Here is a 27,475-nt window from a genome sequence, read left to right as displayed (position 1 = left end):
ACCTTGGCGATACACAAGCTCAGTTATGAATAGATGCTATGGAAAGCAATGCTATTAGACTAGTTCCCTTCCTCTAAGCTCATCCACACACCTCTGTAAATATTCATGAAAAGGAAAAGACATTGGAAGAACAATGTATACAGATAAATAATTTACATTTGGTTACAAACATGAAAAAGGGTAAGTATGCACAATGAACAGAATGTTTTCTGAAATACATTGACTTTCTCATTTTTTCACTTCTTTGGGTCACTGCTTCTTCCACCTGTTATATATATCTATTTTCTTTGGGGAAAGAACTGAATTTTTGTGGGGAAAAAAAAACACCAGAAAAGAAGCCAAGGTGCAAGGTTTGTTTGGTACTTTCTGCAGTACTGGGGATTGAACTCAGTGCTACTCTATCACTGAGTTACAGCCCCAGTGCTTTATAAAAAATCTTGAGGGGGCTGGAGTCATGGTTCAGTGGCAGAGTACTTGCTTAGCACATGTGAGATACTGAGTTCAATCCTCAGCAGCCCATAAAAATAAATGCTTAAAAAAAAAAAAGATTTCTTTAAAAAAAATTTGTTGAGACAGGATCTTGCTAAGATGCCCAGGTGGCTTCAAACCTGTAATTCTCCTGTCTTTGCTTCCAATATCAATGGAATCACAGGCATGAGCTACCATGCCTGGCTCATGTGAAGCATTTCACAGCCAATTTACACTTTTCTGAGCTTACAATATACAACAGTCTTCAAAGCAAAACTGTTGAGGGAGAAAATGGCTAAGTTCTTGATATTCCTTACTACTACCAATGTTAGTGAGGAAGTACTGGAGTTTATCAGGTCAAAGTTCTAAACAGAACTGACATGGGCTGGAAAGAGCAATTTGAGGGGGGCAAGGATATTGAGTCCCAGAAGGGCCCAAGCTCTAATTCTCTTGCCCTAAGAATAGTGAAACTGAATAAAAGTTGACTCTAGAAAGTTTGAATGAAATACAAAAGAGAAGGGATCATAACCCCACATCCCATTTTGAGTTTTAAGAGTAGTCAGCCTGGTGAGAAGCCCTCCTTTTCTCTAATACTTCTCTGCTTTGTGCTTTGAATATGCCCCAACATTTTTTCCATCATCTCATCACTTCTTCAGCACAGCACTGAGATTCTCCAGGGGCAACTATCACTTGCTGATTCTCCAACACTTAGCACCAGTGAAAAGTCACTGGCACCAATATACACCAAGTGCACACGTGCTTAAGACTCACTTCTTCCCTGGCTGACAGAACAACAGTAAATGACTTTCCCCAACAGGTGGAGGATTAGTATATATTGCAGGGAGTTATGTAACTATCCAAATATTAACATTGTGAATAAGGAACAGTTCTAGAGTGAAATCAGTCCATTTGAGTTTCAGTCTATACCCTTTCAATTCTCAACAAACAGAAGTCAACATCTAAGAGCCAGGAGAGACAAAATGAGAATTTCAAAGATTAAAACTCCCAAAACACCAGGAAAGGAGTAGTGGGAAAGAACTAACAAAAATAAGAACTTCCAAATAAATTTAAGCACATTAGTATATTCATTCATTAAAAAATATATTTAATCATAAATCCTTGGAAATAAATAATCAGATTGCTTAACTGTATAGGTCAACATTACAATTATATGTTTTATAACAGTTGGCTTAAAAACAAATACTACAAAAATAGAGTACTTATTATTTTCAGAGCAGCTAGCAGTGTAGTGGACAATTTTCTTTCTCATTTAATTTTTTTTCATATTAAAAATTATCAAAACAATTTAGAAGACTATAAAGATGTGAAAAATACCCTCTAACTCTACTCTTAGAAATAACATAAACAGTTTGATGTATCCTTCCAGATATTTTAAAAAATTTTTTCTTTTTAGTTATACATGACAATAGAGTATTTCAATGCATTTATGTATGTCTACATTCTAATAATCACTCATGTACACACACATAGTTTCTATAGTATGGAAAGGTGAAAACTCCGAGTGAACTAGAAATGTTCCGATGGCTTGATGTATATCTATGCCTCTAACACTGATAGAGTTTGTACTTAGTTTGAGCATCCCCCAAGGACTCAGGTGCTGAAATTTAATTCCCATTGTGAGGTATTAAGAGGGCGGAAACTTAATCCGACTATGGAGTGTAGAGATGGGGTTTAGGGAGGTGATTAGGATTAGCTAAGGTCACTAGGGCAGAGTCCCTGTGATTGAATCCCGGTGGCTTCATAAGATAGGAAGAAACCAAGAGACAGACACACAGACACACAGACACACACACACACACACACACACACACACTCCCCAACTCTTGCCATGTGATCCCCTGCACCATCTGGGAGCCCTGAAAGCAAGACCATCATCACCAACTGGAGTGCCTGCCTACAGACCTCCAGAACCATGAATTGAAATAAACTTTTCCTTACAAATCACCCAATCTGTGTTATTGTCAGCAAGAAATGGACTAATACAAATAGCCACCATCCTTAGCAATTACAGAAATGACATCTAAGGAACAAAAATTTGGCCAAGGTAAAACTGTCACTAAATGGTTGTTCTCTTTTCACTTAATTTATGGTGGATGTTTCCCCTTAATCAATGAATACAGCTATGCCTCAGTCTTTACAAGACTGCAAGGTACTCCAATGTGTAGATAGGCTGAATCTAGACTTCACCAGTGAACTTCTCAAGGTTGTTATGAACATCTTTATACATTTAGCTTTAGATATCCATGCTGGAGAATTCTTATAAATGGAAGGAGACTCATGGATTGTTATTTTTTCACATGATTTTACCAACAAAACTTCCTCAATATTACCCATGGGACAACTTTGAACAGGGGTAGAGTAAATAGAAAAGAAATAAATGTTATGGTAACTTTTTTTTACATGTGGTTACTTTGTTCAGGCAGATATATAAACTTTGAAACAATGACCCAGCAACATACAAAGCAAAAATTTAATACATTGAGTGCTGAATGTAAATATAAAGGAATTACAAATTAGAAGAGGAAACATGTTGCAATTATTAAAAACCTCAACTTTTCAAAAAAAGTGCTACTGTTGATTTGGCATCTTACTAGAAGCCAATGACTATTTTAATCACCTTATATTATCTCATTTATTCCCACAACACAGGTATAAGGAATATCCTCATATTATAGCCATTCAATGAAGAGAAAAAGCACTGACTTTATACCTATAAAAAAGATGTGATTTTACCCCCTTTGCTGCACTGCATTTTCAAAAATTAAAGAATTTTACTGAGTGTTAGTAGCTGTTGCTACCCTCTTACACAGGCCTTAAGCAATTAATCACCTTATCTTGAGTCTTGCCTTGATAAATAGTCATGTACTACATAACATTCTGCTCAATAATGGACTGCAAATAAGATGGTGGAGATTATAACAGCCTAAGTATGTAGTAAGCTGTACCACCTGGTTTAATGAAAGTACATTTTATGATGTTTGCATAACACAAAATCAGCTATGATACATTTCTCAGAATAGATCCACTTGGTTAAGTAACAAATGATTGCATTTATTTTTCTTGTGCATCATTTAAAGCTTTGTGACATAAGAAATCACAATCTGTAAAACTATTTGTATTGAACAAAGCACAGTGTTCTAAATATCAATCAAGAAAGCCTAGGATAATCACATACTGCTTCCTCTAGCTATAAGCCAATGATCTGTCATACTGAATCATTTATTCAGCAAGTGTTTGTTAAAACTCATCATACCCACAGCACTTTAGGGCTACCATGGTGTGTTTAAATTTTTTGTTCTTCTCCATTCCATCACTTTAAATAGGTAGGCATTATATTGGATTTGTTACCTTTTTCATTTCATCTTCAAATGCCTTTTCCAAATACTTATATCTCCTGATGAGTTTATTGAAGACCTGCACATAAAACAGAACCATTAAATAGTAAACAATTTTTAAAAAAAGTGTAGAAACTCACCAAAACTACCCCATAGACTAATCATCATCATCAAATAATAGTGGTTAAACATGCTCATGCGTGATATGATAACTACAAATGCATTATAATGACCTAAGGGAAAAGAGGATCAAAATGCACATGCAGGATAAAATAGATCTACTCAAGAGCAGAACAGGTAGAGAAACCAAAATTAATGTTGATGAAAATGAAATGAATGTTGTGTGTGTGTGTATTGCTGGGGATTGAACCCAGGGCCTTGTACATGTGAATCAAGCACTCTATCAACTGAGCTATATTCCTAGCCCATGAGTAGAGGTTTTCACCTTTGGGAGGCAGTGATTGAGAAGAGCTGAAAGAAGGGGTCAGAGGTACCAACCCTTAGATAATGACATGCTGAGGGGGAAAACAGAGCCCAGGGCAGATAACTCTCCAGATGGACAACAAAACATGTTTATAGACAAGCAAAAAAAAAAAAAAAAAAAAAGTTATAATTTACTGGCAGTAAAGGATTATTGGTTCTTACAATCCAGTTAGAATTCTGAAACAGGGTTTGCTACTATATCAGTCAGATTCTAAACTGTTTTATCAGTGGAAATGTTTTTATTTAAGGAGGGATAATTTTTAAAAACTGTGGAAATGTTTTCAGAATCTATTTCCTTTCTCTTATACCTGCATGGCCTACTCTTACAACTTCTGCTGCAGTTATTAATATAGTTAAGATGGAGTTCAAGAGTGAAAATTATGGTTGTCCTTTATGGGGTAAAGACTAGTGACCCCACAGGGAATTGATGATATCAGTAAGAAAAAAAAGAAATAAATTGTATCAAAGCCCTACAAAATTTGATTTCCAACTTCTAGTAGTGCTCACATATTTCTTAACATGATTATTAATATGAAAAATAATTTCCTTTAAGAATGATACTCTATATTTGCATAGGTAAATGTCTACACAAAAAAGCAAAATTTATCATTAAAAACAAAACCAAACAAAAAAGCATTCTCCAATGAGTTAACAGCTTAAAAGACTAGGCTCCATTCAGATATTCCCCTCCATTTAACTTCTCTCTGACCAGTCTGGTCAATCTGTAAATACATAATAATTTAAAAACTCAAATGACAAGTGAAAGGGTGTTTCTTCAAACATCCATACTCCACATGCAAAATAAAATCATTAGCAAAAAGAAACCATCTTCTGTATACATAATGAAGAGACTAAACTTATTGTCTTTTTATGTTTTGGGGAATGGCTATACTAAATTTTCTTCTAGGCTTTATCTTTCCATTCATCAGACTCAAAATAATGAATAATGCAACTTTTATTTGCATTAATTTGAACCTGAAAAAATTCTATGGAGAAGGTAAGAGCCATTTATCATGACTTGGTAGAGCTGAAAACAACTACTAAGTATCAGAGAAGAAATACGCACTTAGAGACTGTGATCCATTGTGAACTGCCATTATTCAGATGAGTGGGACATTTAGAAGAACCAGCTTTTGAACTGAGTATATTTACTTCAGGATACACCTTCTCAAGACATTTACAATCATTACACAGCAGAATAACAGACTTTTAGAGGACAGATTGGAGTCTGACCCATTCAATCCTGTCTGTTCAATTCTTTGCTCTATTTAAAAAATATTTCCTTTGTTTTTATTGGTTGTACATTTTTAAAATATAAAAAGTGAAAATATATCTTTGCTAAAATAGTGGTGGTTAAAATAATTTCACAAAATTTAAATTATTAATGGCCACATATCCCAAATCACTTGGCTAAGCATGCCTTTTCCACTTTAATAACTGGAGTAAAGGCATACTCTCTAACATCTTAAGTTTGACCACTTAGCCACGGTTAATTCCCATGGCTTTTTCCATCTTGTATACTGAAATTGTATAACTAGAGGACTTGTTGCCCTGGGACTTGTCCTAAGAGCTTAGCTGGAATCAACAACTGCCTTTTAAGAAGGATCAGTAATAGAATCCAAAAATAAGTATGCCAGCCCTAAGCTAGACAGAGGTAATGCACATACATTTAGCTTTATAAGGTAATATCTAATAGGTTGGTCCTTTTTATAGCCCTGCCACTTCCTGACCTTACTAGAACTAATGATTTCTTAATTTTTTACCAAGCTAATGCATGCAAAATGATATCTCATGGTTTTAATGAAAATGTCTATGTACCAATGAGTTCGGACATGCTTTCATATATTTTAGGGAAATTGTGATTCCTTTCCTTTGAAATATCAGTATGTATCTTTTCCTAATTGGTTACTTATCTTTTCTTTCTGATTTGCAGTTCTTAATCCAGATATGAATCTTTTATTGGTTTTATGCACTATAAATATCTTCTTACCTCTTTCTAATGGCTACATAGTATTTTATTAATGTGAATTACCAAATTTTATTTGCATAGTCCCCTGTTGACTTTTATGTTGTTTTCATCCTTTGATTTTACAATAAGCAATTCTATGTGACCATCACCAAGTCATTTCACACAGTGCAAGCAGAGTTGCAAGACAAAGAATCAGAAGTGAAACTGCTGGGTCAGAGGAAATATGAAGTTTTAGTTTTGTAAGATAGTGCAAAATGGTTTTCCCCAAAGATAGGACCAATTTTCATTCCCATCAGCAATGGCTGTGGGCATCTGGTTTGCCATGTCTCTTAAAGGTGAAAGGTAAACAAAATGGTATCTTATTGTACTTTTACTGCCTATTGTGTTATGATGAATGCAATTGGGTATTATTTCATGTTTAAAAGTTATCTAGCATCCCTATTTTGAAAAGTGGGCTATAGAGTTTTGTTTTCCTCAATGCTGTTCAAATGTTTCTCTTCTAACACAATGACAACCTTTCAAGGCTAGGTTCTACCTGAGCATAGTTTCGGATGGTTTCATGATCTTCATTTGCTGAAAACACACAGTGGTTGGTCATCTTAGTCTTGTCACCATCATCTATGCGTGTTCCTCCAGGGGCTGAAAAGAGAAAAGCAACTACAGTCAGGACAAGAGCACCCACAGAACATATCAATTCCTGCATATCAAGGAAAACAATGAAAGGAGATATAAAATGTGAGGCACATAAAATTTCATAGATAATGTGCATGTGTAAATATATATATGTTACTAGAAATTTATGTTTCCAATATAATACAAATCAGTTGTTTCATTTCATATGCCAACCATTGTATATAACATTGTTCATATCCATGCCTTTACTAGAGCCTATTGCTAAAAATCTGGTTCTTTCCAAAGTATATCTTTAACCATGGAAGTTAAGGAATAATCTTTATTCAGTGATTTTGATTTTAGCATTCTCAGTGCAACTCCTGATATTTTCCACATTAGGACTCAGTTCTCTTTCCAGGCTTGACAATATTTTTCTGGATTCTAGTTCACCCAAGCATGGGACTGACCAGATCTGACTCTTACAGATCTTGTTGGCTTCCACTTGGGTAGTTCTTAAACTTTTCCCTACTCCACTAATCCAGTCATCCATGCCTGGTTGAACAGAATGATGCCCTGCCATATCTTTTTTCCCTGGTATACTAAATGCACTCGAACAAAAGAATGCCTTTCTTTTCTATAATTCAACTTTCCATATTCACAGGTTCTTACTCTAACTTTTAATGATGGCCATTACAAGCATTGATTGGTCAGGACAGAATGAGAACATTAGATATTTTTGTTTTCTGATTCTTCTTCCTGGTAGAGTAGGCAGTATAAATCAGCCAAGTTAGAATGATATCTTTCATATACTTGATAAGAATTTGTAGATATGGACTCTATCAGCTACTGTGATAGGCACCAACAATGTCTGATCAAAGCTGAAAGATCAATGTTGTTTACTCATCAGCCACTCCTTTTGTGTATTTTACTGCATATCTGCCTTGATTTAACTTGTGATTTCAGATCTTTGGATGAAAAAGGCCACACATAGTGACATTTTTTAGAAAACATAGGCAAATAAAAATTCAATAGAGTTACTTTCTTTTGCTTATTGCCTCCTTCATGTGCTTCTGACTCGAGCAAATAGTCTTATAAGAAAATTAGTTTTAGAAGAGTCAGTTCCTTCAGAAGTCCATTTTCACTCAATTAATTTATATACAATATTTAATTAGCTCTTTTTAATGAACACAACCACCTGGAATAAAATTTTATTAAGATGATAATCTTCAAAACACTCTGGACTAATTATTCCTGATAAAAGTTATATAGCTGAAAAGTTTGACTTTAAAAACAATTGTCTTAAAAAGTAAAAGTTTTAAATTCATTATATTTCTTTTCAACTTTTTTTGTAGTTATAGATGAACTGCATCCTTTTATTTTATTTGTTTATTTTTATGTTGTGCTGAGGATGGAACCAATCCTCACATGTGAGGCAAGTGCTCTGCTACTGAGCTACAGGCCCAGCCCCAAAATTCATTATTTAACACAATACTTGTTACACATTAATAATATTGCCACAACATGCATTTAAATTTTTTTTCCTGATGTTGGAATCAGGTATTAAATTATCATTTCTGAAGTTTTTTGAGGTCCTGCTATTTTTCTCAACATAGAAGTAAAAGAAGACTATATCTTGTAGCTATTAAGGCAAGGGTAAAACTGAAAGAACAATATTGTTCAAGAATAATAGAAGATAAATTTTTTTGTGAGTGTGAAGAAAATTCCTATATATGTGATAATTAAACGAGGTATTTATATTAAAAGCATGCAGATGGCTGACTTCATTAATCATACCATAAATCTGGATTTAGTAGGCATGTGGGATTGTACAGGCTGTGCTAAGTAAGTGGAACCAAACATTTTCCCCCAACCTCCTTCATGGATGTATGAACATAGGCCAAAGAAGTGAAACCTGGACTTCAGAGATTAATCTGCTGCTTGTGGCAAACAAACTTTGAAATAATTAATGCAAAGTATACAGATAACTTAATGTAAGGAGCGTGGTTAACTAGAAGCAGAAATTATGTAACTACTGATATTCATAGAGGTTGGAGGGTCCAGGTAGTCTCAAGAAAGAAAATAAAATCAGCTGGGCACAGTGGTGCATGTGTATAATCCCAGTGACTCAGAAGGTTGGTGCGGGAGGACAAGTTCGAGGCCAGCCTCAGCAACTTAGCAAGGCCCTGTCTCAAAAAAGGAAAAAAAAAAAAAGGGGGTGGGGTGTGGGGGTGGGGCTGGGAATGAATCTCAGTGGCAAAGCACCTCTGAGTTCAATTCCCAGAACCAATAAATAAATAAATAAAAATAAAAACAACAACAACAAAAAGCAAATCTCAAAAATGACAGAAAGATCAACAATGCAGCCTGGAGGTCACTCAGAGCTGAAAACACTACATATAGCTTTTTATACCCTGACTTGGATTATCTACAGTGGCAATGAGCAATCTGCATAAACAACAAAAACAAAATCTCTATGATTGATTAATGCAATCATGTGGAACTTTGGTAAAAACCTGCTGAAGATTATTTTTGCATGGAGTTACCAGTGTATTCATAAAATATTTCATAATAAATGCAATAACTACAGCCAATAATCATATTAGAAAATCTTTGATTTTGCTAACAATTACAAATTGTGAAATATTTGTCATTTAACTGATTGATGACGATCTAAAAAGGCTGACAAATCTCAGTTATCTAACACTGTTGAAAATGCATATAAGTAAGTATTTATGATTTTTGACAAAATATTAACTAGAGCATTCATTTTGATGGCTAATTTTCTCTCACATAGGGAAATACAAATAGATACAGATATTTCCACCCTTTGATCCATTAATCCTTTGCTATGTAAATAAAGATATAATTACATAATAGCACAAAGATGTGTACACAGACACTGATACCATTGTTGTTTACAATGTTGAAAACTGTAAACAATATTCTTTAATATCAGTTTGGCTTTTAACACTCATGGGTGTGAAAGGCAATAATATATTGCTGAGTAAATGTAAATTCCCATGTATACCCTCACATTCTGAGTATCACTGCATTCTCAAAAGTTTATGAGGTAAAGAGATTCTAGAAGAAAATTAAGCAAAATATAAACAATGATCATTTTGGGGTATTGGCAGTGGAACACAATGTATACAGTTTTATACTTGAATTTGAATTATCTAAAGTGATAATGAGCAATCTATGTAAACAGTAAGAACAATAAAACTGATTTAGTATATGTTGAAAATCAGCAGTGCAGGATAATAAGGGCCTGGTAATAAATGAGACCAAGCACCAAAACAAGTATTTGTAATAAGAACTTAGAATAGGCTCCACCTCAAAGTGGGGGAATTGACACACCTTGTCTTGAAGTCAAAGCAAGTTGGCTTTCTCAGTGAGAGGCCCCAGATGGCATTTAGGGCAGGGCAATATTTCATTGTGTTGAAATATCTTTGTATAGCAGAATCGGAAGCATATCTGTCCCAACCCCGACTCTTTAATCAAAATACTTCCATACATTTGCAAATGTCCCCTAAATAATTGAAAACTGACCACAGGTAGTAACTTATGACTACTATACAAACTAATTACAACAACCAAGACCTAAGAATGACCTTGACAGGAAAACAAACAAACAAACAAACAAACAAAAAAAAAACAAGTGGTTAGGATACCTAAGTAAGCTTTTTGGTCAGCTGTGTAACACAGGATACAAATAGTATCCTGAAGCCTTTCCCTCAATTGCTCTGTTAGAAACAGCTTTTAGTGTGTGTGAGTGCCTTTTTTTTTTTTTTAAACACCAGTCTTTAACAATTTTCAATGTTCTATCTTTAATCCTAGTTATGTAGAGTATTCACAATTAAAAGGAAAATTAGGTAAGCTTAAGGCAGTCATGACTGTGCACAGCTATAATCCTCCCTACTCTGGAGGCTAAGGAAGGAAGGTTATAAGTTCAAGACCAGGTTGGGCAATTTCAGACCCTGTCTGAAAATAAATAAGGGCTGGGAATGTAGCCCAGTTGTAGAGCACTTGCCTTAAACATGTGCAAGGCCCTGGCTTCAATCCCCAGTACTGCAAAACAATAAAAAGAAACTAGGCTTAAACTGTATTTCTTGGATATTTTATTACTTATGGATGAAATGGCATTAATTAAACCTTGAAAAATTGTTTTTAAATTTGTTGACAGTTAACACTTCAATGTACTAAATAAAGGGATGATGTTCAAAAGAAAAGCTGCCATATGATAAACATGTGGTCTCATAAGTATACAAGAAGGATCCAGATGATATACACAAAACTACACTCTTCTGTAGAAATTATCCTTCAGGGCCTCTACATAAATATTGAAGGATTAGGGACACATGGGACAGTTGGCTTTTAGTGAAAGAAAAGTAGCTGACAGTTGTAATGTCAAGAGAAAAATTTCAGTTCTATGCATTTATTAGCGAGTTATCATTTCAAACCCACATTAATATCATTCCAAATTGTCATTTAGGTAAAAAACTGTAGACTCTTATTTGCATTTTAAAAATGAATTCTAATAAATGCAAGCTTATAGGATTTTACAAAGAAATATTAAAATAGAATTAATATATATATACATATATTATAAAAAGATGCTATAACACATGGCTTACCAAGCATACTGCCTGCCACCAGGATATCAAAGAGTGTGTCTGCATAGCGACGATAATCTAATCTTGAGCCAGTTGAGTCCAGAAATTTGGCTACAGCTTCAAGGTCATCACCAGCTTCATTAAGCCCCTGGACAAGTGTATCCCTGAAGACCGTGGGTTCGAATTTCTCTTTTTCATCTAAAATTGAAAATCCATAAAATTATTCCCTTACATATACACATTATATTCCCCAAGGTGTTTTACACATATTCTCTTTGTCCATTATTCTTTATTTAGTTTGATTATTTAGAAATTAAAGGGCAATTTAAGTTTTTCTATTAGAATCCCATGTTCTTAAACCCCTTGTTTAAACATTTACTCAAGCAAATAATGCATTTCTGTTCAAAGGGGCCACAAGAATATTTCAATTATCTAATACATAATAAAATTAATGATTGTTCATTTGTCATTTGTAGGCTAAACCGATAAAATCTATTAACTTTAATCAGAGGAAAAAAATAAAGAGTGTAACAACTGCAACTTAAATTGCTGTTTCACCTTAGACCAAGAAAGAAAATGATCCAGAGAAACACCAAAGAATTTATAAGAATAAAAATAAAAAGCAAAGATTGAGAAGGAAGAAATGAATAGGAATATCTCCTTTATAAGATAAATTACTCTAGAATACTTAATTTTTCAATAAATGTTATAAGCTATAGATGTATAATACTGCCTCAGAGCAGAGGGTTTAAACTTTTTGGTCTCTTCACCCCTTGATAGTCTTAAACAGCACTGAGAATTAAAAAGAGCTTTCTGTTCATGGAGGTTATATATGTGGATACTTATTTTACTAGAAAACAAGAATGGTATTGTTTTACACTCTTGCAAATCCTTTTAACACCTGATTAATAGTAAATGGACGCATGCTTACACCCACTGAGTTCAATCTACTACAACATTACATACTGTATAGACTGTATAAACTCTACTGCAAACTCAGAGAACATCAAAAGAGTTTAATATCTCAGTATTGTAATTAACAGTTCTGATTTGTAGATCCTCTGAAAGGACTTTAGAAGATTTAAAGGAATATAGATATTGTATAGTTTTTTTATTCTGAGCAAACATTGAGGAGAAGAAAAATCTAAAACAACCACAAAGGCTTTTATTTACAGGCATAAATGAACTGCTGCAGGGAACGAGGTGGGTGAGCACAGAGAATCTGTCAGGAAGGGAAAGAATTGGCAGGAGTTTTGGTCTAGACACTAAAGATACTTCTTGTGGAAGGTGGATTTTAAGTCAGATGGAGGAGGAGACTAACTAGAGATGGAAGGGGAGGGAAGAATACTATAAAAATTTACAAGTAAAAATGAGTTCTTAGAAATAAAAAAAATAACCAAAAAGTGAAAAATTCAATGGAAGAATTGAAAGAGAAAGCTTAGAATATCTGTCAGAAAACTGGGGAATGATATTGGCTAAATTATATTGATATATTGTGTGCATGCATGAATATATAATGATGAATCTCACCATTATGTACAATTATAATGTAACAATAAAATATGGGGGGAAAAAACAACATATATATAACAGAGGCCTAGAAAATAGAAGAGAAAAATGTTAAGAGCAGATCAGTCAAATATTCACATAAGTATGGTGAAAAGATAGAATAAAAAAAACTGTAAAGGAAGTTATTTTAAGAAAGCATCACAGAGATTGAAAGGGGATCCTTTCATTATCACGAATTTACAGAATACTGGGAACAGAGCAACCATCAGGAGATTCTGGGGAAAACAAAACAACAACAAGCCACGCAGAAAGCAATAAGAAATAGAGTGACAAGAACTACTCAACAATTCATGACATATCAGAAAGCAGAAGAAACTTGTTCAAAAGTCTGAAGAAAAAGAGCTTCCAACCTAGAATTGTAGTGTTTAGCTACTAATCAAGAGTGAGAGCAAAGTAAATGTATAGTGAAACATTCAAGCTTCCAAAATAGAGAACGACTAGGGAATAAGTTGTGAAAAACAAATAGTACTGTTGAGGATAATGGTGAAAGGACATTTCAAACACATCAAGCCAACAGCTCCACAGCTGACCTTGAGTTTATCAATGTGATATGACATACAAATCCCTCCACTAGCCTCTCATTGTTAGAATACTGAAGTGTCTTGTAAGAAGAGATTTACACAACAGGAAAGGTGAAGACTGCCTAGTTTTCATTTGTTTTTCTTTTACAGTGTAGGGGGGTGGAATCCAGGAATTGACACATGCTCTGTATATGATATACCACTGAGCTACACTCCCAGCTAAAGGCTGACTACTTTTAATTATTTAATTCAGAAAAAAAATATGTTAAAAAATAATCAAATAACAATTGAGCTGTGAACAGCATGCACAAAGTCATAATACTATGAATCCTAAACACAAGTCTAACTGAAATTATGATAAAGAGGTATGAGCTGGGTGTGGACAGTGAGAAAGCAGAATCCTCAAATTCTTTAGTAGGAAGTGCATATTTAACACCTCCAACAGAAAAATCAAGAAATAGCTATAAAGAATGCTGTTTGACTACTTGAATGTAAATATCAAAAGTAGCAGTTAAAAAGGTTCAAAGAGTTCCCCTGGGGAAGAAGAGCAGGCCCTGCTGTTGTTAGAACTTGTCTTGCAGAACCGTTTGACTATTTAAATGATGTGCTTGCATAATTTTAATAAAATTAAAACTACATGTAAAAACCACACTGTCTGGTTTGCATAGACTGACTACTATGTGTAACAGAAGGATGGGTTATCAGTGGTTAACAAAACTTACATCAGCATTAGAGCCAGAGAAGAATGGCATTCGCAGTACCAGTCGGAGCCACAGGGTGTGAGATGCCATAAAGACATACACGAACAGAAGAATATTCATCACACATGAGATAAAAAGTCCTTTTGATGCCATAAGCAAAACATCATGCAGCCAAGAACACAAATGTTGACAGCAGAAAAAAATAAAATAAAATTGGGTTCCTGTGTTGGACAGTGGAGATACATAAGAGGTCTGGAGAAACATTTTTTTTTTTAAAAATATTTATTGTTTAGTTGTAGTTGGACACAATACCTTTATTTTATTTATTTATTTTTATGTGGTGCTGAGGATCAAACCCAGGGCCTCACACGTACTAGGCGAGTGCTCTGATGCTGAGCCTCTAGAAAAACACATTATGTAGAACTGGAAGAGAGGAAAACTGTATCTCTAAGCAAGAGGAACCCATTAGCAAGCAAATAAAACTTCACTTCTTATTCAGGATCTAACTAAAAAGCAATTCTCCTTCCTCTTAGGAGAAAGATGTTTTCTTTCCTATATTATGAGAATACTGGAAGTGAAAAGACCACAGCCTGTTGATTAAGTCTTGTGGCCAGCTTCCAAAATGAACTGAGGCCATCCCCACAATGACACAACATGTTTGGATGTTGACTCAGGTGGTAGATCAGATTTTGATGGTTTGAAAATTACAAATTGAGGCATATTGGGTAATATATGTTGGTAAATAAGGAAAAACTTAGGCTAGGCCAAGAATCCATGTGGAAGAACTTGTTTTGAATTTAAGAGACAACTTAAAAACTTGTGTTTATAAAAAGGCCATAATCGTCCCATTCTAATTTTCCAAAAGAATTGCCAAGGAAGAAAAATAAAAGGAAGATAATATATCATGGCCAAGGACATTCCAACAGTGAGCAATAATGCATTCAGTCAAAATGACTATTTATAGCTTGGAAACCTTAAAAACTTAGGATGGCATGATGGGACTAATAATTCTTTTGCACACCCCCAAAATCTCTCACCTACTAAGATAGTCTCTATCAAGAGAGACAGAAACTCCTATAGAAGAAAATGACAAGAACACTAATGGAAGTTTAGGGGAAACAAGACAACATTTTACCCAAAGATTTTCTTTCATCTGAAACAACAGGATATTGTGTAGTTTTTATTTCATTTGAGGACAAACTAGCAGCAATACTTTAAAAATCCTAACAAAAATATATCATTGCCTCTTTTGGTTTCCATTTGGCAGTTCGAACCTTTCCTGAAGTAGGAAGTATATAATTAGGGTCTCAAATTTATACTGTGTTGGTGAATCACAAATATGACACTGAGGAGTTAGTCATAATGGCCCTTTCGCTGACAGAAAAACAGGCCTATTCCTGATGCTCAAATATGCCTGTAAGTTTTCTGACTGTATTACTTATTATAAGAGCTACAGTAACTGGTTAATAAAGCATTTGTCTAACCTGTTAATGAAGTGATTAATAATACAACCTACATCCTTCCCAAAAGTCACTGAAGCATAGTAAATGAGTAAAAAAAAAAAAAAAATCAAGTATTTTCTAATTATATACAAATATTTCAAGATTTATGGGTATACTCAATTAGTTATTAATACACTTATCATAAATCTATTTTTTTGGCAGTGCTGGGGATCAAACCCAGGACCCCACATTAATGCTAGACAACTGCTCTGCTACTATGTTAAACCCCAGTCCTGCAAATCTAATTGTGATTGAAACCCAGTAGCACAAAGCTGAAGTCTGAGGGACAAGCCTGAGAACATTGTCACTTGGATGCCTGCATTTGTTTCTCTTTTTTTCTTCTCTTAATTTCACCAATTTTATCTAGTTTCTACAAGATCCTACAAGTTATAGTAGAAAATATAAATTTGGAGAACACATGATATGATGTATTTCATAGAAGAGGGTGTAAATGGGTCCTGTGTGATGTGTTCTACCATATTGTTTATATTTGCATTAGGCAACAATTCTTTTTTTTTTTTTAAACTAACTTGGCATGCAAGAGCATTATCTTTGTTAGGAACTAAGTTTCAAGGTAATGATAAACCTTTGAAAGAGAGACTATCAAATGTCCTTGAGATAGCCCTTGTAGTTTCCCCCCCCTCACCCCTATGAAACTACTAACCATTTATATGAAGTCAATCCCATGATAAAGGCAAAGAAAAGCCAAAGCACAATAAATTATCAGGAGGCAATTTAGTATGAAGAGCAGAAAATGAGGTTGACACAATTTTATTTTTCCCAGTCAACAGTTTGGCACAAAATGGCTCAAGTGTTGTTTAAATCCTCAACAGACCTGAGTTATATAAGTCCAGATCAACTGAGAAATAATATATACCTCTCAGTATCTCTCCCTGAGTACTCTTGCTGCATAATCTTGACCACCCGATGAAACAGAGGCAAACCTGTTCAGAATTAGAGAAAACCTTTGTGGCTCCAAGCTGCAAGCTGACGGCAAGGGCCAGCTTACTGATGGAGTCAGGGCTGTAGTTGTGCAATAGTTCTTGGGCTTTCCTGGCTCTAGAGCTCAGTTACAGTGAATCAGCGTCACGCTCATCACGCAGCTTGAGCTGGAGATCCAGGTCTGAGATTTGCACATACCCTCAGCAGGCAGGCAACAGCAAACCTCTCTGTGCCTCACAGTTGGGCTTAGATTAACTGGTGTCACATTACTGGGCCCCACAAAACCTTCGCTGTAATAAGGTTTCTAAACTATATCGCTCATGACTGTTAAATTCCTTTTGAAATCATTTGCATCTTTTTTTTTTTTTTTTTTTTTAAAGAACTGTTTAAATAAGGAGACAATAAACACATGCTGGTCAGCACCTCATGCTTGTTATTTGCTTCCAGATTCCCCAGTGGGAAATGCAGTGAGGGTAAGACATTAGATGAAAAATAAATGCAGGTGCCACAGCCTATACCTGTACTTATTCAGCTTATGGGACAAGCCAGGAATCAAAATAAAAATAGGAAGAGGAAAGTGGAAAACAGAAATACTGTATGCTGCAGGTACTGCTTAGCACTAACAAACTCTAAGGGCACACAGTGGGTCATCAATGAAACAATTCAGCACTCAGAGATCACTGAGTGGGACTATATTTCAAGGCTGTTTATCTTTATACAGGATACTTCCTTAAATACTTCTCAGCCATCCCTCTCAATATTAGTTAGCTTAATAATTCACCTCGTGTTTCCTTTTTGAGTTTCAGTTCAACTGTCTTTATATTCAAGGACATAATTGCATAAAACTTACTAAATGCAAAATATATAACATAATTGTATAAACCCATGTATTTGTATAAAATATAACTGTAAAATAACAATTCATGTAACTGTGCAACTGACAATGTAAAATCATGTTAAAATAGTCTTTACACAAGAAGAGCAGTAAGATGAATAGCAGATAAAAAAAGAAATTTTATCTGTAATTGTCAAACTGTATCTATTACTTTTCTACTCACAATAAAAGAGATTTGAAAATACTATGAATTTAGAGGAATTTAGGACAGTAGATCTAATTTGACTTCCTAAATTCTGAGAAAGCAAAAAACTCAACATCTCTTTCTGTAACTCACTTTTCTCTCGGTATTACCTTTGCTATCAATATTTTCTCAAAACAACAAAACAAACAAAACCCAAATACAAATGCTGATGTTAAAAACAGTCAAGTACATCAACTTCCCTCAAGCTAAATAACTTGTCCAACAAACATCTAGGAAACTGGTAGTTATATAGCTTGACTGCAGAACTTCAGATTGTACATTTAGAGCACATAAGTGGAATTTGTGAGATTAAGTGGAAGCACAAAACATTGAATTCTTCTCCAATCTGATAGTTTGATTAGAACTTTAAACACACACAAACACAACAAGGCCTACCTACCCCTTTTCCGAGTTTTGAACCGCTGGCCTGTTAGCACTGGCTTCTGATGCTTATTCATAAAATTTCTGAAAAACAAAATAAAGGTTATATATTTTAAATAAGCAGTTCACACATATTTTTATATATGGCTAATGAACATGTTCCATGTCAATCAAAAAATGAACATCTTTCTAAAATAATTGGATTAGGCAAAATTTTAATGTTTACCAATACCAGCTGTTTTCAAAGGACACAGGGAAAACAACACATGTCAACTTTGGCAAAGGTTAGACTCAATACCATACTTTTGAGGAGCATACAGTGAGTTATCTATAAATATTACATGTATATAACCTATGGTCCACCAATTCCTTTCCTAGGAATTTAACCTACAGCTATACCACACAAGAATGTCAACATATGTGTATATGTGTAAAAGTATTTAGTTGTGGTATTGCTGGATTCATTGGGGGGAGGGGGTGTCAAATGACCATAAATATGAAGTCTGATTAGGCAAGACCTAAGTTAGCCACTGCATGAAACATTAGGCAGCTTTACAAAAGAATGCATTTGATTTCTAGCCCTGGCTGTGTCTCTGATTACATATGTATGTTAAATCCACATCTCTTCCTATCACTCAATGAGTTTCAGCCACTCTGCCCTACTGTTGAGAAGGTTCTATTTCTAAGGCTCTGCACCTGTCTTTTCAGGAAGCATCTTCCCCAGCTGTCCACATGGCTTACCTACTGCATTCATTCAAACGCCTCATTTTCAGAGAGGCCTCCCTAACTATTTTTTTTTAAAAATATTTAGTTTTTAGTTGTAGATGGACACAATATCTTTATTTTATTTATTTATTCTTATGTGGTGCTGAGGATTGAACCCAGGGCCTCACACGTGCTAGGCAAGTACTCTAACGCTGAGCCACAACTCCAGCCCCCTCCCTAACTATTCTGACAAACATGGCCTCTTGTCACTCTCAAATCTTTACCTAGTTTTTTCTCCCTTCCTAACCTTTAGCATTATCTGCCGTCTTATTATTATCTGTTTGTGGTCTGCTTCCCTCATGAAAGTTAACCTCAATGAGCTAGGAGTCACGTAGGTTTTTACTCAATAATGTATCTTTAACACCTAAAAAGCTAACAAAGTTTAGCTTTTAATAAATGCTTCTCAAATACACTGCTCTGCTGATATGGAAGGATGATTCAGACCCAATGATACTGAGGGGAAAAAAAAAAAAGACCAAAAAAATGAAAGAATGGAATGTATAATTTTACTTGATTAAAAAAGGGATAAACCGAATATGTGCTTTTCTAAACAAGGAAATTTTGAGAAGGATTAAAAAATATGTAAAACTTGCTCCAAAATACCTCTTAACAATTGAGAATAACCATGCTGGTATTAATATTATACACTAAAATATATCTGAATTGCTTAAATTATGAAAGCCAAACAAGATAAAAGGTACTATTCAAGCAAATCATCTCATCTTTCAGAGTTTTAAAAACATGGAAAAGTCATTATTCTGTTTATTAAACAAACCTTCCATTCCAGGGCTGAGTGTATGTAGCTCTGTGGCAGAGCACTTGTTTACCATGCTGGGGGCCCTGGCTGGATCCTCAGCACCAACAACAAAGTAAAACAAAATACCAATCTGCCATGGAAAAGTTCTAATCAATCATTATTTTAAAAGTGAAACCAATTACAAAAGCATTAACAATGCAAAAGTGAATTCAAGTTTTACCATTTGAATTGAGAGAAATTGGATCATTTCTATGAACTAAAATGAACTTAATAGAGCATGCCTGGAGAAACAAAAGGTGACTAAAGCAGAATCCACACCCTCAAGGAACTTAGTGGGAGAGATAAAATCCAAACCTTCAAAACACAATGCAACCCTTGAAACAGAAGTACAGACCAGAACCAGGGTAGAGACAGTGACTGATTGCAGCTCAAATATGGGGCAAGAGCTACATATCGAAATACGGGGAAAACAACTTAATTGATAAAATCTCATTTCATTTGATGAATGTTGGAAACAGTTTCTAATCCATTATTTATGTTCACTGTAAAACTCATTCAGAAATTTCCCTGTTGGCATTTTCAGAATTTACTGTGGATCAACAAACATTTAATTGGTGCAAAATTGATGTCATTGTGTAAGTAGTTCCCTCCTTGTCTCTGTACCTCCCAAACATAACAAATATTCAGAATGTATTCTTGTTTTATTTTATTTTTTAAAAAGGGCAACATCAAAAATCTGTCAAGAGTTTGGTTCTCATTCAAAGCCAAAAATAGAGCCCAAATAGCTTGAAACGTCTTCAGCAGGCAAACATTCAAGGAGCTGTTCTCTGCCGAAGATGTTTTGTTTCATAATTAATTTTAAAGCAATTTTAAGCATGAACCATATCTAAAATTTTTATTTTTAGTCTAGGTTATAAACTCATGGATTTCTCTGTAAGTAAGTCCATATTTGTACCTTGTTTCTATCTTTCTCTGTTAATGGATAATTATCAACATACTATGAGAGAAGTACTCTATTTAAAAAATCCTTAGCTTTTTTTTATATCTACTTCAGTTCTAAATAAAAAAGTTCCTCTTCAGAGCCCAGTTATGGGGACTTATTTTCTACATCCTCAATATAGTTTATGTAGAAAATAATATAATAAAATATAAACAGATATATATGCAAAAATTTTGACATAAAGACCACCATATAAAACTAACAAAACCCCAAAACTCACCCACTTAGTGAAAGACTAAATGAAGGTATTCTCTTCACCAAGAGTATCTATGGTTTAGCTGTTACTATTTGGAGCAGAGACACAGCTTTCCTCTAAATTTAGCTCCATGCTACAGTATAATCTGCTCAGTAAGGGTCAGCCTTTATAAGGTCCTTGCTGAGCCCTTATCAGAGAGAGCCCTGGCCTAAGAGACTCAAGGGCATTTTGAGCAGAAAATGGTGCTCACTTAAACCTGGGAAAGTAACAAAGAAACAGTAATAGAGACAATTCTACAGCTCACTGTAAAACGATTACATGTATTACTTTGCATTATAATTTGAAATCAACTAACTTTCCCCCTTCTAACAAAATGGAACAGCTCTATGGTTTAATATTATTAAAACTTGTATGCAGAATGTCAAACAAAATAGATTTAAGATTTCACAGGTCATCTAAGAGACTATCTCTTGGATGTCACACAAGAAAAAAGAGAACCATAAAACACTTAACTGATTCAATAATTCAAAATTTGGAAAGTAGTCATTATTGAATTAAAAATCTCCTTTTCTGAGGGAAAAATCCTTTTAAAGTCAATGTTGTAGGGTTTAATGAGAAGGTTTTCAAGTCTGACATGTTTGATATATTTCACCCCACCTAACTACACTAATCAATCCTCTAGCCATCCTAGTGTCAACTGTAGGTTCCATTCTTTAACTCAGAACTACACCCTGGGCCCAGGTGTGACAAGGGGGCCACAGCCTGGATACTAAACCTGCTAGTTTTCCCAGCCCACTTGAAGTGGACTAAAAACTTGGATGTTGACTATTCAGTCTTGACTGGTATTCTTGCTTCTTTAATTCTCTCGGTAATGGGAGGAGCTGATTTACCAGAGAAGGACTCAGTCTTCCAATGTCCCTACAAGGGAGTGATTGTTCTTACCCAGCAATCCAAAGGTGTGGTCTTATGCTCTATTTTTAACTCTTCTTCTGGTTTAGCTCATCTTTAGACTATGAGACACTGCCTTACATGACATGCTATACTACCAATGTATTGAATATGTACTACGAACATAATAATCACATTATTTCACCTCAGTCTTATGAATATATATAGTCAAAAGCAGAGGTCACAACATTTGTGTGTGGTGTGTTGAGAGCCACAGTTTAGTTGGAATGATGCCTGGCATTTTGCTAGAGGGAATGGCTGAAAGGTGACCCTGCTCCAGGATTAGGGCGGCTCCTGGGGGGGGGGATAGGGTGGCTCCTGGTGGGATTAGGGCGGATCCTGCTGCCTGGGGCGCCAGCTACTTTGTAGTTCCCCTGGAGTTCTTGCAAGGTTCTGGAAGAATTGGCGCGTGGAGCCCGGTGGAGGGAGTGTATTCCCGGGAAGTGTGTGTAGAGTGCCGGTGAGAGTTCCGGAATAAAGAGTTGCTGTTTGAACCTACAAGGCTTTGTGGCTGCTTGGTTATTTGTGCCCAGCCAGACTGTGAAGTGTGTGTGTGTGTGTGTGTGTGTGTGTGTGTGTGTGTGTGTGAGAGAGAGAGAGAGAGAGAGGACAAAAAGAAAATATTTTAGGCTCTGTGGGCTATATAGTTTCTGTTCCAACTACTTGATTCTGCTGGTCTGACAACAGCCATAGACAATATGCAAACAGACAGTAATGGCTGTATGCCAATAAAATTTTATTAACAAAACAGACAGTGGTCCACATTGGCTCCACAGGTCAGTTTGCAGACCTCTATTCTATAGCAGGGTATCCAATAGAACTGGACTTGATAATGGAATTATTCTGTATTTGCACAGTCTAATATGGTAACCATAAGTCACATTTGGCCATTGAGCACTTGAACTGTGGCTAGTATGACTGAGGAGATGAATGTTTAATTCTATTTCACTTTAGTAGTTGAAACTTAAATAGTCAATGTGCCTGATGGCTACCATGTTGGGTACTGCACTTATGAAGTTATCCTTCCATCCCCTAATACTTAATTTGATAAAAAAGTAAAACTAGGGGCTGGGGCTGAGTGGTAAAGCGCTCTCCTGGCACACATGAGGCACCGGGTTCAATCCTCGGCACCACATAAAAATAAAATAAAGGTATTGTGTCCATCTATAACTAAATACATATATATATATAGTAAAAATACATCCAAAAGAGAAGTTTTCAATAAATATTTTTCAAATAAAGTAGCCCCGAGGAGCATTTTACCCAAATATCAAAGCCACATGGCTACAGTAGGCAAGGAAAGAAAAGGCATCACACTTCAAAGAGCCCTGTATATAGTCAATAATGCTTAAGATTTTAGGGAAGGAGACTTTAGAGTCTAAAAATCATAAGGCAAGAATATCACCTCCAAAGTTGAAAGAATTTTTTAAAGATGACACACCATCACCCCATAAAACTCAATAAAGGCCATTTTCCCTATTAGGACCAAGAATTATCTTTTATTCCATACCCTAATGAGATAACTCACCACAAGAAGAACAAACTAAACATTACCCAAAATCATAAACAATTTTTTCTTTTCATTAAAGTTAAACTTCAAGAACAAGCATCATAAAATCATTTATAAAACATGTCCAATCAAGAAAACTTTTGGGTCAGTAACATTGTAGCAGTTTTCTCAAAAGAAACAAAAATAATTAAACTGTCTCTAAACGTTTAAATTATTACCGCTAAAGCAATCAACTAAATGTCTATAATAACATCATGCAATGTGTCGCCCAGAATAACATTAGTTTTTTTCATATCCTTATTATGACTTTGTAACTAATAGCCTCTTCATACTCAAAATCACCCAGCTGCTGCAAAAAGCTTAATGAAATACGCTAACAAATTCTAAGCTGCAGTAAGTAGTTAAAAAAAAGAAAGAAAAGGGAATTTAAAACAGAAGATAGTATAGCTATAAAAGAAAAATGTTTCTAAAGAATTTTAAATTCAATATTCTTTTAGGATTAAAAAAATTCACGTTCTCTTATACTTATTAATATAAAAGAACATAAACAACCTTGTCAAACAGCATAAAACTTAATATTAGTTTCTTCTAAAAAATTTACAAGCATATTTTTCAGTGGGGAACATTGATGGTGGAATCAAATTGTGCTAAGCAATTTCCTTATGAGGAAAGGATCAATTAATGACAAGGCACCATGGCAAAGTTGGCATTTTCATGTTTCCAGAACTATTTTTCTATCTCAAGTGTAATTAGTACTACCTAAGTTCTGAACTGATATTTCCTTTGGAATAAAAATAGAAATGTTCCAAAAGCTACATGCCAAGTATCCATGTACAACCTTTATATAGAAACAAATTAAGGCAATTACATATAATTTGTTATCTTAATGAAGTTATTTTCAAAAACTTTTAAGAAACATAGTTTATTCCTAAAATACTTTCACTCTACCAATCAACTCCTGCTGTCCACTTCATCTAACCTCGAAGCTCCTTAGGGCATGGATGTTTCTTTGAGTACTTTTTCCCAAGATGGAAAATCTCCCAGATTCTTAATCCCCTCCCTCCAACTGACTAGGCTCATTCGATCTTCCAGATGCTCCCATCTTGCTGATGCCATTCTTATTTCTCTCAACACTTGCAAAGACATGGACACATGTACCCTACCAACATTAGAGAATACTTTGGCTTTTCACGCAGGATAGCTGATAATTTTGTCCCCCAGGAGTACTTGGCAATGTCTGGAGACATTTTTTTTTTTTTTTTTTTTTGGAGGGGGTTGTTTGGGAATTAAACCCAGGGACACTTAACCACTAAGCCTGTCTCAAAATTTTTTATTTTGAGATAGGATCTTACTAAGTTGCTTAAAGACCACACTAAATTGCTGAGGCTGGCCTTGAACTTGTGAACCTCCTGCCTCAGCCTCCCACGTTACTGAGATCACAAGTCATTGGACCACGGTGCCTGGCTTCTGGAGAGATTTTTTTTGATTGTCACAGTCAGAGAGGATGGGTATAGATGCTACCAGCATCTAACAGCAATGGTGTCAAATATCCTATAAGCTATGAGCATAAGAAAGCCCTCCACAACAAAGGATCATGTGGTCCAAAATATCAACAGTGCTATAGTTGAAAGACATTACATTAGGAAAGAAATAGTGGTACATTTAAGAGCTAAAAATTTTGCACATGGGACTAAACACACCTCAGCAGGTATTTAATTGAATAACTGTTTACGTTTAGCAAACACTGATGTCAAATATTAGAGAAAATAAACTTATCATTGAGTAGACCATTTTATATGAAAGCAAAAGTACCATGATGTATGAAATAAATGTTTCCCAGTCTCGGATTTATTTCTGCATTGATAATTTTATATTCTATGATATTCATGGGTGGTAGAGGACAGGTAGAATATAATTTTAAAGGAAGAAGTAGAAAAAATAAGGTTGGGCACCAGCAGATGAATTTTTCCTACTTTAAGATGATGCAATAATGAATAGGAACAAAAAAGACAACAAAGACAGATTTTAAAATGAAATACATTTACTAAAAATGAAATTGCCTATTTTTTATGACTTGGAGAAAACAATGATATGCTAAGTGGATACAATAAAATGCAAAATTTTGTATTCTGATGTGAATTTGGCTATGTAAAATAAACCAGCACTCAATGAGCAGTGGGCTTAAGGGGACATTTAATTCCTCTTATCTATAATATAAATACAGGTAATAGATTAAAAAAAATTGCATATATATAAATGAAAAACTTTAACCCCCTCTGAAGTTCCTATCAAATCCTAAAAGTTACAAGCAACAATATTATTTGTGTATGAAGAAAAATTATATTAGACAGGGTATAAATAAAATTCTGTAATATTAGATATAATTCTCTCCTAAAAGAAACCAGGATTCCTGGAATAAATGGTTGATACCAAGGCTATTCGAGGAAAGGTTCACTATTATCCTGGGAGGTCTTGTGCCAGAAAATACATAGTTTAAAAAAAAAATCAGAAAAGTATTAAAACAATACAGGATCCTTCTTTTTGGAGATACTGGAGATGTAACTCAGGCCTTGCACATGGTAGGTAAATATTCTATCACTGAACTGTATCCCCAGTTCATTTTTATTTTGAGACTGAGTCTCACTAAGTTGCCCAAGCTGGCCTCTAACTTGTGCTCCTCCTGCCTTAGCCTTCTGAGTTGTTGCAATTACCAGTACTTTATACCTGGAGCCACGTTCATAGGAATAATCTTGAGGACAATTCTGCTAAAGCTAGCTTGGGGACAATTTTATTACCAAAATAATTAAAGAACAGCAATGATGAATATTCTATTAAATAAAATAAGAGCCCACAACTTCATACTTATAACTTCATGTTCCATTTATTTATTCATACCAAGGATTGAACCCAGGAGGGCACCTAACCATGAGTCATATCCCTAGACCTTCTATTTCTTTTTTTATTTTATTTTGAGATTGGGACTTGCTACATTGCTTAGAGACTTACTAAGTTGCTGAGGTTGGCTTTGAACTCAGGATCCTCCTGCCTCAGCCTCCTGAGTCCCTAGGATTATAGGTGAATGTCACCATACCTGGCTCATATTCTTTTTAAAGAAAACAACTGAGCATACAACGGAAAGGGAAGTAATTGGAGAGACAGGAAAAATTTTCTTTCAATAGAATATCAACAAATAGAAAAGGAAACATGAGGCCTGGGGTTACAGTAGTTCAGTGGTACAGTGCTTGCCTAACATGCATCAGGTCCTGGTTTTGTTCCCCAGCACCACAAAATCAACAATAAACAAAATAAATAAAAACAAGAAAAAGAAACATGGAGTTAGAAAATTCAGTTTGCAATCATCACACTACAAAATGATTCATGCACTGAAACATGGGAGATTCATCCATGTATATTAAATCAAGATGAATATGTGCATGTACATTGGGAAGCCCATGATAATCAACAGGATAACTGCATAGCCTTAAATCATCTTCACATGAATCACAAGAAAAAATGGTGACTACACATTGAAGAAACATGGTCAACAACAAACCTTCAGAGGATTCATACTGAGGAGCATGGGATATTGCTCACGTGGTATTCCAGACAAAAATGCATGATCTGACTCTAATTGTCAAGAAACAAAAGTATACCTAGGAATACTCTCCAAAACCAGGAGGCCTGTATTCTTAAAAAATAGAAATGTCTCAACAAAGACCGAAGAACTGTTTTATTAAAGGAGAACCCAAAAGACATAACTAATAGTAACATCTGTTAAATTAACTGAATTTTATGATTGCACTGGGGTGCTGTAAGAAAAGTCTCTGATTCTTAAGAAATACTCCAGTAAGAGAAAAAGGTTAGAGTGTATACAACCTATTTTCAAATCCTTCAGAAATATAAATGATTTGATTATGTATACACAGAGCAAAGGTAAACACAGGAAGCCATCTATATTTTAGGGAATGAAGTTTGGCAAGGGGAATGGTTCAGGGAGCTGAACAAGCCCAGGAAGCTCAGAACTACAGGGATTTTGTATTTTCTGGGACTGCTTAGAAAAAAAGCTTGCCACAGAGGGAGGTAACATCACTTTCCAGATCCCT

The 27,475-nt window shown here is 35.0% G+C and overlaps 1 protein-coding gene across 2 annotated transcripts in view; it reads right to left on the bottom strand.

The window, feature by feature from the left end:
* Bzw2 (basic leucine zipper and W2 domains 2) overlaps window positions 1-27,475 on the bottom strand; it is a 55,642-nt gene that overhangs the window by 18,228 nt on the left and 9,939 nt on the right. Inside the window, exons 1-5 of one of the 2 annotated variants that reach the window (XM_026408632.2) lie at window positions 20,939-21,031; window positions 18,216-18,280; window positions 11,523-11,699; window positions 6,812-6,915; window positions 3,838-3,903 (exon numbers count right to left, since the gene is read on the bottom strand). In XM_026408632.2, the coding sequence (XP_026264417.1) occupies window positions 3,838-3,903; window positions 6,812-6,915; window positions 11,523-11,699; window positions 18,216-18,273 (405 nt within the window). In that variant the 5' untranslated portion in view covers window positions 18,274-18,280; window positions 20,939-21,031. Of the gene's footprint in view, window positions 1-3,837; window positions 3,904-6,811; window positions 6,916-11,522; window positions 11,700-18,215; window positions 18,281-20,938; window positions 21,032-27,475 lie in introns of those variants that run through there. The other variant, XM_026408626.2, reaches the window with a different exon arrangement.

This window comes from Urocitellus parryii, chromosome 3 (assembly GCF_045843805.1).
Source record: "Urocitellus parryii isolate mUroPar1 chromosome 3, mUroPar1.hap1, whole genome shotgun sequence".
NCBI classification, from domain to species: Eukaryota; Metazoa; Chordata; class Mammalia; order Rodentia; family Sciuridae; genus Urocitellus; species Urocitellus parryii.
The sequence above is the reverse complement of the archived record's forward strand: the minus strand, read 5'-3'. Positions and strand labels throughout refer to the sequence as shown.